The sequence below is a fragment of the Pimephales promelas genome, chromosome 14 (assembly GCF_988280905.1).
Source record: "Pimephales promelas chromosome 14, fPimPro1.hap1.1, whole genome shotgun sequence".
Lineage (NCBI taxonomy): Eukaryota > Metazoa > Chordata > Actinopteri > Cypriniformes > Leuciscidae > Pimephales > Pimephales promelas.
This window is the reverse complement of record NC_142782.1, coordinates 18836958-18850163: the sequence shown is the minus strand read 5'-3', so window position 1 is coordinate 18850163 and position 13206 is coordinate 18836958. Positions and strand designations below refer to the sequence as shown.

General features: G+C 38.8%; 1 protein-coding gene across 1 annotated transcript in view; it reads right to left on the bottom strand.

Moving 5' to 3' along the window:
- Nucleotides 1–1404: 1404 nt before the first annotated feature.
- Nucleotides 1405–13206, bottom strand: part of ghra (growth hormone receptor a) — a 31392-nt gene continuing 19590 nt past the window's right edge. The window contains exons 3-9 of the mRNA XM_039680541.2: nt 10384–10516; nt 9822–9991; nt 9545–9723; nt 6710–6863; nt 6495–6585; nt 5920–5989; nt 1405–4502 (exon numbers count right to left, since the gene is read on the bottom strand). Of these exons, the coding sequence (XP_039536475.2) occupies nt 3576–4502; nt 5920–5989; nt 6495–6585; nt 6710–6863; nt 9545–9723; nt 9822–9991; nt 10384–10516 (1724 nt within the window). The 3' untranslated portion in view covers nt 1405–3575. The remainder of the gene's footprint in view (nt 4503–5919; nt 5990–6494; nt 6586–6709; nt 6864–9544; nt 9724–9821; nt 9992–10383; nt 10517–13206) is intronic.

Genomic DNA, 13206 nt, shown 5'->3' with positions numbered 1-13206 from the left:
TACTTTCTCCTGTACCATACAGTATATTTTTTTCACTACACCTATATCTACACTACATATATCTCTGATATGAGCTTCAGCATCAAGCCCTTCCCTCTGGCTCATTGTTCAACAGTTTTTGGGTCCATTTGTCTCAGGCGTACCTGTGTGTTTGCACAATAACAAAGGCTCAGCATCATAATTATGCCACTTCATTCTACTGTAGAACAATAGACACTTGAGTTCTAGAAAATAAATTATTAAATCAACAATACATTTGATTAGCCCAAGCTGTTATTATGAAAACTCATACACTGCCCTCCAAAAGCAATTTCAAATCAAAAACTTAAGACCCACAATAAAGAAATACTGTGCGTCTAAGACGATAAAATAACTCCAGAATTTACGTGTGGACAGTAAATAACAGCAGATTTTAGACCTTTCACATCCTAAGGAGTAAAAACTGACCACAGGGAAGTCTTTCATTACAATTGTGGCATTATAAAATTGATATATTAAAATTCCTGTTTACGAATCTGGCATGAGTTGCAAAATGGCTAGAATCGCTGCAGATTGTTTTGAAAAGGTCATAATTGATGACATGTTGAGGCCATTCTCCTGTAATTTTCTTCTTCCAGAAAGCGCATCAGTTATGAAGCTCAGCTCACCCAAAATTTAACATTCTGTCATGTTTGTGCTTACAATAAAGCCATTCACAGTAACCTGTGTGTTGTTACTTTTTTACTGTAGAGCAATAAAACAGAACTGTGAAGAATCTTCCTCGTGGCTTTTTTCTATAATATGACACTTCATAGTGACTCTAAATCTCTTAAAATAAAACAAAAAAATGATCCATAGGTGTCCTGTTCTATATTCCCAGAAGCCAACATTCAATGGAAAACTTGTGAATCTGCGAACCGTAAATGTGATTGAATTGTTCTTTTGAGTTTGTTCTTTTCAATTAATTCATGGATCAACTCACCAACTTCATGACCCAGTCTGAATAGATCTAAAGAATCAGTGAATAACGGCTTCAAATTTGGTCTGTTCCTCACGCTCTTGGAATATGGGAATGGGTCTTACTTTTTTTTGATGAGATTTGTCATTACTGTTTTTGCAAAGGATGAGACTAAAATCTGCATTAAAACCTTTTTTCTGGTCATATATTTCTTCAGCTTCTGTTGACATATGCAATATGAAGTATTAAGAGCAATTCATTAAGTAAAAGAACACTAAAGAAATGGTTTGTGAGAATGTCAGAAAGGGATAGTTCACTTTGAAATTAATTTTTGATATGTTTTAGCTTACCTCAAGGGCATCCAAGATGTAGGTGTCTTTGTTTCCACAGTATTTTCAATTTTGACATTTTTCGGTCAAACCGTTGTTGTCTATCAGTCATATAATGCAGGTTTAGTAAATGTAAGTACACATTGAGGGCCTAAGACACGAAACGAGCGGTTTGTGTGAGAAAACGAACAGTATTTATATCGTTTTTACCTCATGTAACCACAGCCATGTCCAACTGATCTGACGGCACGGGCGTTTCGGTCTGCGCATGCGCCGGAAGTGATCTCTTGTGCATGTACGTCACTCGTTGTTTACACAGAGATTTCGGAAGTTTTATCTTTCGCTGTGAAGATCTAAACATATTTAGATATACAGGAAATCGCAATGGAAGACAATTTCGATATAAATAAATATGTTTAGTGAAAAGTAAAACTTTCGGAATCTCTGTGTAAACAATGAGTGACATACACACGCGAGAGATCACTTCCGGCGGAACGTTGGACATGGTTCAGTTCGGTTCAGTTGGACATGGCTGTGGTTACATGAGGTAAAAATGAAGTAAATACTGTTCGTTTTCTTACACAAATCGTTCGTTTCGTGTCTTAGGCCATCAATGTGTACTTACAAGTCATTAAATCATGTTTAATTTTGGCTTCTCTGTGCATGCTCTTTGAGGCGGACCCCCTAAAACTGTGGCTAAATTTATATGACTGATAGACAACAATGGTTTGACCAAAAAATGTCAAAATTGAAAATACTGTGGAAACAAAGACGCCTACATCTTGGATGCCCTCGAGGTAAGCTAAAACATATACGTCTGGAGCCTTATAAACAGTTGGGTCACAATTAAATTGAACACAAAATCAGAAGAAAGTCAAAGGCTTTTGGAAGGCACTGTAACTACAACAGACACCTAAACCAGTTAGGACCCAGTATTCAAGCATCATAGGCAAACCCAGGGCCAATTAAGCTCCTTCTTCACCATCATATACCTCCACTGTATTTCTCTAAAAACAGAGAACAGGTAAGAGTGACAAAGCGCTCAAAATAAGCTCATCTATACAACTTAACACTTTTTCTGTACAAACTTTTCAAAAGCATACAATTACATCTGTGACAAATCCACCGACTAGGTTTTCAACATGTGGCTTGAGAACTCTTAACAGTCTATGATTGCAAATAAAAAAAATCTCCAGTTATTATTTCTTATATTATAATGCATTATTTCATAAAATAGCTCTAGTTAAAAGCAGCTTTGACCAGTCATTGAGTATACTCTCCTGGCAAGAACGATTTAGCTTCATTTGATGGCCAGTCTTTGTGTAATACCACAAGTCAAAAAAATTGGCACTTCTTTCCCAGCTATTCCGTAATGTAACTCCCATTGTAAAAGCATGTATAGATTTATAGTGTCTCCGTCAATATAAAACTGCTACACATGTACAAAAGTAAAATATAAGAAAACCTGCCATTCGGTTTTGCAGTGCACAGCAAAGACTACAAACGTTTAATTTTTTTTACATTTCCCCTGGACACATTCACATTCACTACAAACAAAGACAAGTTCATTTCTTGCTCTTTGAACAAGGCAAGGTAACAGCTTGTTCTGTGGGCCAATGGCATAACAATCACTTGTCTTGACATTTTCTAGCAATGATCGCAAATATTACAGTCATATATAGTGATGCTATTATGCTAAAATACACATCGGCACCACAACCCCGTTTCTTATCTATCTGGCTATGGCAAAGGATAAAATGTGCAGGATGGATGCACCGCACAAAATGGCTCCCATTCATTTTTCTCCTAAAAAAGATATATTTCTGGTACTGTAATATGCGGCAAGGAAATATATTTAATATTCCATCTATGAGCAAATGTGATGCGTCTTTAATCTGTGTGTAAACAATTTAGTATAAAGATACGTTTGAATTGATCTCATCAGATATTTTTCATCCCAATGCCACTTCAGCTCTGTAACTTTGTAACACCAAACACATTTTCAAAATGGTTCTCCGACACAGCAAGCGAGCATATTTCTGTAGTGAATTTTCGTTTTTGCATGTAACCAGCTGGCGTTAAATCGATGACGCATTATAACTCTCTCGGCGAGCTAGCGTAGCACAACTGCGACAGCAGAAAAGAGAAGAAACGTTTTCAGGGCAGTCCATTTTGTAGCGAACAGCAGAGTAAATCCATGTGCAGAATTCCCAAACGAAATGCTATATCCGTCCTGTGTTGTTCTTGCAACTTTGGTTTCCAGCAGTGAGATTGTACAACCAGACCATCAACTTCAATCTATAGTGTCTTCATGGAGTCAGGTTTCCCAGAAGGTCTGGGGTGAGGTACCCCATAGGCATGGTTGGCATGGCAGGGAGGTGTTTGTTTGGGCTGTGCGAACAGACCGTGGGCTGCGAGGAAGGGGGATTTAGGAGGAGGCTGTGCTGGGCGTCCACTTCCTGCACTACTGTATAGTCCGACACTGGTGGCATTATGGGGACTGGAGGAGTTTCAGGAAGTAGGTACGGTGTTTGGGAGTCACTGGCGGACACCAGGTACTCTCCATTCCAGAGGTTTCCCTCAACAGCCAGGGTTGGGAATGATTGGTACCCCTGCTCAGGACCAGGGCTAGGTGGCACGTCGGCGGAAAGCTGCCTGGGCGTGTTCTCTGAGGTGTAGGCTCCGTCCGAGAGCAGCTGGAATTGTATCTTCTTCTTTTCGTTTTCTTCCTCTTTCTTTTTTCCTGGAGAGTCGTTCAGCTGTCCAGGCGAGAGCACCACTCCTCCCGCTGGTGTGAAATCACTTACTTGGGCATAAAAGTTCATGTTAACCCAGCTGGGCACAGCAGGTTGCGTTTGGACGGGCGTCTCCACCACTTCTGATGTCTGCTGGTCGCCGAGCTCAGGGATAGACGAGCTGCTTCTGGAAACCAGCGGGTGCTGCTCTCCCCGTCCAGAATGGCCAGGCAGAAGGGAAGCCATGTCCTCGGGATCTGGGATTTCTGGGTCGTAGCAGCTAGCACGACCCGAATCGTCGTCGCTTTTGAAATTAAGGACGTGAGAGGAGCCCGAGCGGGACAGGCCCAGCAGGTGTTGTGTATCAGAGCCGTCGTTCTTCTCTGCAGGGTCGTCAAGGTCCAGCTGGATGAACTCCACCCATGGGTCTTCATGATAGAAGTCCGGCTTGTACATATCTTGACTGCTCAGCAAAGAATTGAGCTGGTCAAGCTTTCCATTCTGTTGGTGAAGGAGAGAAATATAGTGTATTTAATGCTTACAATGCACTCTAAAAAATGGAGTATGAGGAGTAAGTCTCAGTGCTTTCTGGAAGTAGAAAATTGCAGGAGAATGTCAACAATTATGACCTTTTCAAAAGAATCTCTCTCTGCAGCGATTCTTGCCATTTTGCAACTCGTGCCAGATTCGTAAACAGGCTCAATTTTATAATGCCGTAATTTGAACAATTCTCATTCATGTATTCACCTCTCATTGTTCTGATGATAATTGTTGTAATGCATTTTATAATGTGCAACATGCAAGGCTTAAAGGAGAACTCCGGCGAACAATGAACCTTTGGTCTAATAAAACATCGGTACATAGTCAATCATTCTCTGAGTTTTGTTTTCATGATAATCGATTGTAAAGAGTTTTATCTCTAAAAACTGTTTAGCGTATGATGCTAGTAATAGGGGCATTGACTAAGTAAAAAGAAATCGCTACTTTATACCACTAACAAGGCTCAAAATAGCCCCACACTAACGCAGAAACATACTGAGGGTCCCTATATGCAAAACGAAGCATTGAGAACTTTGTAAGTGTACAGACCATTTAATAAGAAGAAACTTTATGAAGACAGTTCACTTCGTGTATACAGACAGGAGCCATCTTAAAAAATAGTCTCGATAAGTCGATCCCCAAACGCGGTTCATACAGTTCAGAAGTTGGCTGAACTTCATACAGTTCAGATCACTCAGCACGTCGTCCGGGGATCGACTTATCAAGACTATTTTTTCAAATGGCTCCTTTCTGTAAGTATACACAAAGTGAACTGTCTTTATAAAGTATCTTCTTATTAAACGGTCTGTACACTTACAAAGTTCTCAATGCTTAGTTTTGCATGTATGGACCCTCATTATGTTACTGCGTTAGTGTGGGGCTATTTTGAGCCTTGTTAGTGGTATAAACTAGCGATTTCTTTTACTTAGTCAATGCCTTAAAGGGATCCCTTTAAGTTCTACTTTAAGGGATAGTTCACCTGAAAATTCTGTCATAATTTACTCACCCTGAAGTTGTTTCAAACCTGTACGAGTTTCTTTGTTCTGATATTTTGAAGAATGTCAGAAAACAAACAGTTGATGGACCCCATTGACTATTTTTTCCCATACTATGGCAGTGAATGGGGTCCAACAACTGTTTTACTCATATTCAAAATATCTTCTTTTGTGTTCAGCTGAAGAAAGAAATTCATATAGATTTGGGGGTGAACTATCCCTTTAAATCTTTCTTCCTATCATATTTATAAATAGAAAAGCACCAGGCATGAGATTTTTCATTTTATACATACTGTATTACATATGTTTATAATTAATTGCAATTGCAAAACCAAAACAAATATAATTTGTATGAAAAAGATTAACAAAATGATGAACATTACCTTTAGCAGCTCTGGGTCGATCCCTTTAATTTTAGGTGCAGGAATAGGTGGTAAAAAGATTACCATCAACCTGTGGGGAAAAAATAGCAAAATGTGATTTTGTAATTGTGTGTAGTCAAAGCATCTCCCTGCTTACAGCTTAACATGAAACAAATTACCTTCAGGTCATATTTCACCCCAAAATAAATGCTAAAAAAAGTTGATTAAAAACAAATCATATATATTTATTTTATTTAAAACAATAATGAATTATTATTATTATTACTATTATATAAAAATATATATTATAATATTTAATAATACATCTAAAGTACATGTGCACAAAAATAGTATTTGGTGTCTTGAATTTTATTTATGCAGTTTTTGTCTTTTTGTAATATGTGTGTTAGAATTTGTGTTTATTTTGTTACATTACAATAATGAAACATTGGGGCTAAAATGTGTTTAATTGTCATAATATACATAATTTTTAATAAATCTTTTTTTACATTGATTTGGGGATGAAATACGATCAATATGAATATATATTTCTTTGTGAGATACCCCTTATGGGTGTTATAAACAAAATCTCTCACTTCTGCTGCTGGGAGAAGACGAGGAGGACAAGAAGAATCACCACTCCAATCACTCCAAAAATCAACACTAACGCCGTCGGGAATGTTGATTCTGCGTAAAGAAAAATGGTCTTTCCTTACCCTGAAGAAATTTGCTTAAATGATTCATGATAGTTCAGCTGCACAGCTGGATACACTTTCTGCAAAAACAAGTTAAGCTCTTGATGTTGACTCACCTTTGCTTGGTATCTGTGCCACATGGACAATGATGCTGTCGCTGAATTCGCCAAAGTTGTCAAAGGATGACATCGTGCAGCGCACACGGACTTCATACTCTTTGTCAGTGAGCAGACCGTAGATGGACTGCTGTGTGCCACTCTCCCGGACCAGCTGCAATAAAACAGGGTGAAAAAGTAAATAAGAAATCAAGGGATTGAGGGGAAAAAAACTGTCTATCCGTCCATCCATTCATCCATCTATCCATCTGTCTATTTATCTGTCCGTCCATCTATTTATCTGTCCGTCCGTCCATCCATCCATCCATCCATCTATCCATCTGTCTATTTATCCGTCCGTCCGTCCGTCCATCCGTCCATCTATCCGTCCGTCTGTCTGTCCGTCTATCCAGCCATGTTTTCTCCGAGGCAAGATTTGTAAAATGGCATTTTAGCACCGCAAGAACCTCACTAAAAATAATCCTAAAGTTTATAACTGTGAAACTCCTTTGGGGAAACTAAAATATAAAGTACTTGTGTGTGTGACCTCCGCAGAAGACCTTCAGAAATAACTATAACAGTGAATCATTCCCCTCTCATTCATTCAGGGCTGGCAGCATACGGCAGTGATTTAACATATGGCTGACTGTGGTTTTTAGTGCATCTGGGCAGGACCATTGGGCAGGCCGGGGGAACGTGGCTGTCAAGGAGTGTAAACCAAGAAAGAGGTTGTTAAAGATCCTGCCAGACACAAAGATATCCCAACACGTGCCTGAATTACAGAGCACACAGGACTGCTCTGAAACAGTGGTGACCCTTTTAGAAAGAGTTGATGGATACTGGCTTATGTTGCATCTCCAACACAAGATTGTATTTCTCAGAATACAATAATTAGGATGGTACAGCCATTTTCCTCCACCGAAATAGAGAGGAAGATGAAAACAGCAAGAGCAGAATGTTCTGTGATGGTCTAATGAACTCTGTCTTGCTTTGCTAAATGGATTCTCTAGGTTTATATTATTTCATGCCATAGCACTGCTGAATGCTTGATTCTGACTGGCAGATGTGAAATTTGAAATGTTCATTTTAATATATTAATATGAAAAATATATTATTTAAACAGCATTTGTACAATGTATATTGTACAAATGCTGTTTAAATAATATTGTATATTGTAAAGGTTTTTTGAAACAAAAACTTTGTTACATGTGATTAATTACGATGAATTGATTTGACAGCATTAGTATAAATATAATTATACATTACCAGGCAAAAGTTTGGAATAATTATGATTTTTATGTTTTTTTTAAATAAAGTCTCGTATGCTCACCAAGACTGAATTTATTTGATCAAAAACAAAGTAAAAACTGTAATATTGTGAAATATTACAACAAAATAACTCTTTTCTATTTGAATATATATTAAAATATTATTTATTCCTGTGATGGCAAAGCTGAATTTTCAGCATCATTACTCTCCAGTCTTCAATGTCACATGATCCTCCAGAAATCATTCTAATATGCTGATTTTGTGCAATTATTACTTGTACTCAATTATTAATAATGATTCTTGTTTTTGCTGCTATATTGCTGTGGAAACCATGATTTTCAGGATTATTTGATGAATAAAGTTCAAGAGCACAGCATTTATTTGAAATGGAAATCTTTAGTAACATTATACATATCTTTACCATCACTTTTGACCAATATCATTGATCAATATTATTATTGTTATTATTATTTTTATTTACCCCAAATAATACTAACTTTTTTTCATGAATCGCTTTTAATATATATTGAACGTATGGTAATTTCAGCATCCGGGTATCCACAAGTTTCCGAGGGGCTCTCCTGTAAAAAATAAAGTGGGTGAAACTTCCGGCGAGGCGGCGGAAGTAGCATTCCAATGGTATTTTGTGTGTTCGTTGGCGAAGATGCTAGCTGTTTTTCGGAGAATTATTTTACTATTTAAAGACGCAAATCTTTATGAGAGATGTTGTTACGGAGCTCAGGGACAATATGTGCTGTTCGCGGTTGTATGTATAACCGGACTAAACTAATTCAGTGGCTTAAACGTGATTGTTTTGAACATAAGCTGAAAACGAGTGATCCTGCCAGAGCCCGTCTCTGATCCTGCCAACGACTGTAACGTTAGTTTCCATCACCTCCCAAAAGACGACGAATCTTCCTGTGTACATTTTTTTTTTAATTCTTTGTATTTTATAAACTCTATCAGCATGTGATTGGCTGTTCGCTACTGATGTTACACCTAAACTCAGGATCAAAGCCTGTGTTGACAGAATACCAAATGTGCCAGTAATGTATTCAAGTAGCACATTCATTTATAATTTTGAATAAACTCCAAAGCACAATGACTAAGTGTGTATTTTTTTATTTGAATTGTTTGTCAGCTCGCACATCTGTCTGTCACCATGCCTTGATGAGTATTGATAATTAATAATGTTATTATAATACTCCCAATCAACGACTGCGGAGGTTAAAGGTACTGTTATTTCACCCTTTTTAATTTCGTTGAGGTTGTGTTCCCACATCGTTAGCTAGTTTGGATCGCTATAACTTGAATGACTGTCAACTGTTGAATGAACGAGTGTCAAGCATGTCAAGTCGCGCTTTGTTTACTTCCAACCGGAAGTCGCGCCCACTTTTGACGCAAGGCCTCATGGGGCGTAGGAAACTTGTGGATAGGTTGAACATAAATCATGTGACTATAAGTTGCATGTATGACTAATAATTAAACGAGTTTCTCCCACACACAATGCTGTTACTTCAATAATTCCTTGTAAAAAAACATCATTGCAAACTCCAATATTATGTTTTTCTGGAGCTAGAGACCTACCATCTCCCATTGGGAGGTGTTCCTGACCCGGTACTGAACCTGGTACACCAGATTCATCCAGCCCATCTGCACATCTGCGGACGGAGGGGGAGCCCAGCGCACAAGGATGTCAAAGTACAACCCTGAGCGACTCACGTTCAGTAGAGTCCAGTTCAGCCCAATTGGTGGGTCAGGATGAACTAGGAAGTCACAAAACATTTAAGTCAGGCCTCCAACATAGATTTTTTTGTTACTGTGGCAAAGCCTTAATGAAGCACTTTCACATATATTAACTTACCAATGTTCTCCACTGTAAAGCAGACCTCATCATAGGTTATGTTCTGAGGAACCGAGCGCAGACGGATGCAGTACGAAATCCAGATTTGTGTGAAGGTCTTGTTGAAGTAGCATTCGTTTTCCACAGTACTTGTGTAGTCTGGACACTCCTGCCACTCACTAGGGAGGATACTAAATATCAAATAATAATTAAAAACATAATATTAGATGTATACGAATATTAGACGTCTCAGTAATTTACACTGGATTTATCAAATTTATCAAACTTACAAATTGCATCATGAAAACAGCGTTTGACGATTATTTTATAATTATTATGGATGCAGCTTTTATAAACTCATATTAATTAAAACATATTTTACTTGCACTTTTAATCATTAATTTGTTAAAAACCGTATGTAAAATAAAAAAAGGTACAAAAACATTGACTTAAGACGGTGAAACTTTTTTCGTATAGTCATAAATATTCTGCCAAATAACACAATATAAGCATGACAATATTGAATATTTTACATTATATATATATATATATATTTAAATACTGAAATTGATTTGTCTCTTACTTTTTGGTCTGGTAGAAGACCCTGAGTGCTCCAGGCTCGGTGAGGTTCTGGAAGGTCCCAGCGCTCCACCAGCAACGAAAGGTCTCCTGCTCTCTGGAGCGGCAGCCCATAAAATGAGGTCCTCTATTGGGATCTGATGCAGGAAGGGAAGATAAAATGAAGGAATAAATTATTCTTTTATTCAATTTTCTATATGTACTGTATGCATGTTATGATTTGGCACATTGTGAACTCTGTCCTCTGCAGTTGAGCTCCTCTGGTGCCAAGTTCACCAGCAGTCCTCTCCATCCTCTGCTTTTGCGCAGCCATAAATAAGACTTGGAGGATGCAATTGATTTTTCGCCCTCTATTTCGCCCTTTAACTGCAGTATAAATCAGCAGACCAAGCACATGTCACCAAATCCACTAATCAAATGGTGTTTATTTGATCCATTTCTAAATTGTACCTGTAAGAGTAAATCTAGCTTAAATTAAATAGTGGCTTTGGGAAAGGAGAGGGACATTCAAATATAACATTTTCACTGAAGAAACGATTCTGCTGAGGTCGGATCCATTTTTCCCATTCTCCTTCGTCCAGCCCTCTTCTAGTGACAACAAGATATATTTCCCTCCATCCCACAGATGCTGAGCACGGCAAAACAGTGACGCTGGTTAGGACTGATTGTGTGGGGAAGGGATTTTCAGTGGCTTAAGTGAGTTCACAAACACACATCCACATCTAATGTATAACCAAACCTTGCTTGAGAGAGTTTGCGGAATTACTAAAATGAGTAAAACATACTAATGTGATTTTACAGTAAAAAATATTTTAAAACTACTTTATAATGCTCAACATAAACAACATGCTTGGGTAATATTTTTTGAATCACATTGTCCAAAAAAGACAAAAAAACACAATATATTTGTACCATTAAAGGTGCTCTAAGCGATGTCGGGTGACGTGACTTCTTGTTGACATTTACAGTATTTTCAAACAAAACGGAGGCTCGATAGACCCTCCCTCCTCCTCATCCGCGCACTGACCCCCCAAACCCCACCCCCAGGGCCTTCTTGTCAGTTATTGGCTGGAACGGTTTGTTATGTTTCGTGGAGCGGGTTGCCGCAGTTTGTCTTTGTTACCATTTGTGGAGCCTGGGTTGTCTGCATAAACCGCATTTTTTTTACAGTGTGTTTAGGGGACAGGCAGCTAGCGGATATTGAGGAGATGTTTGCTGTATGTGACAAAAAATGTTTTGGCCTAAAAAACGTGTGACATCGCTTAGAGCACCTTTAAGGCCCGATATACTCAAAGCGAAATTCTTTTTCATTGTTCACTTAGGGGTAAAACAAAGTTTGAAAGACGTGAGCAGTGATGTACTCTTAGGCCGTGTGTCCAAAGAGTTTTTCCACGCGCCTGGCGTATGTTTTCAATTGTTTTCAACGGGAGCGCCGCGTTTCTTAAACGCCATGAGCGTAACGAGGCGCAGAGCGTTTTTTTTTCACGCTGAAGTGCCGAGCGCTCAGCGTTTTTTACTGGTCGCCGAGAGTGGTATAAAACACAACGCTCATCACTGTCACTTTTTACCCAGCCGTCCAATCACAGTGGAGGAGGGGCGGGACTAAACCACAACAACCAACTGTCACAACATTCTTTCTGTAAAATGTCATCAACCAACAGAGCTTACCGAACAAAATGGATGAAAAATAAATTTTTAGTATGAAAGAAATTATCTGCGAAATCAGTTACAAGTAAACTGTGCTGCGGATATTCTGTATCATAGCAACGTAACGTCTCAACGGAAAAAAAACACTGCGCTGACAAAACGCTATTGCACCCACAGCACAGCGTCTTCAGTAGAGCGTCTAGCGTTTTCAGCGGGATAAAAACCACGCGCCTGGTGTATGTTTACAATTGTTTTCAATGGGAGCGCCGCGTTTTTTAAATGCAATGAGCGTAACGAGGCGCTAAGCGTTTTTTTCACGCTGAAGTGCCGAGCGCCCAGCATTTTTACTGGTCGCCGAGAGTTGAATAATGTTCAACTTTGGATAAAACGCAGCGCTCATCACGGTCACTTTTTACCCACCCGTCCAATCACAGTGGAGGAGGGGGCGGGACTAAACCACACTGACCAACTGTAACAACATTCTTTCTGTACAACAACATCAACCAACAGAGCTACTATCTGACGGCGCCGACTCATTTAGATGAATATGTAAATATGTCCTGTGCACGTTCCTCTCAATAACAAAATAAATGCAACAAAAATGAGAAAACAGAAAGCATTTGTAAAAAAGCATCTGATAATACGTGGATATGTTTGCACAAGCTCTGCAATTCTGCACCCTAGTAACAATAAATTGCTTGATTTAAAGCGGCTTTACCGTGTTAAACATGAAACACGATGTCAGTGTCTCGCTATAAATAATCATTAATAAAGACTAAAGCTTTAGTCTGGATCTTCTCAGTGTCTAGAACTCCCCCTCTCACCCTTTCTGACTCCCAAAACTCTGTTATTGCTGCTCTCTCCCCCTCGAAATTCCGGCATGTGCAATAAAAGAGCCTGCTATATGGAAGAGATTAGGTCTGAGATGAACAGATAATTTGTGGGCCTCTGCGGAAAGGATGGGGACAGAAAAGAATAGATAGACATTATCACCACTTGGTGCTGCAAAGGGGCCAAAAATCAGCCAAGCGGTTTTCAAGCGCACACAATTTGCCCTCTAAAAAAATGTTGCAAAAGCAGCTGTAAAATGGCCAAATATTTCGATTTGGGAACAGTTTCAACTGTGTTAGATGTCTGGGAGACTGTTTAATCTTCTGACAAATCAGATGTGGTACAAGGG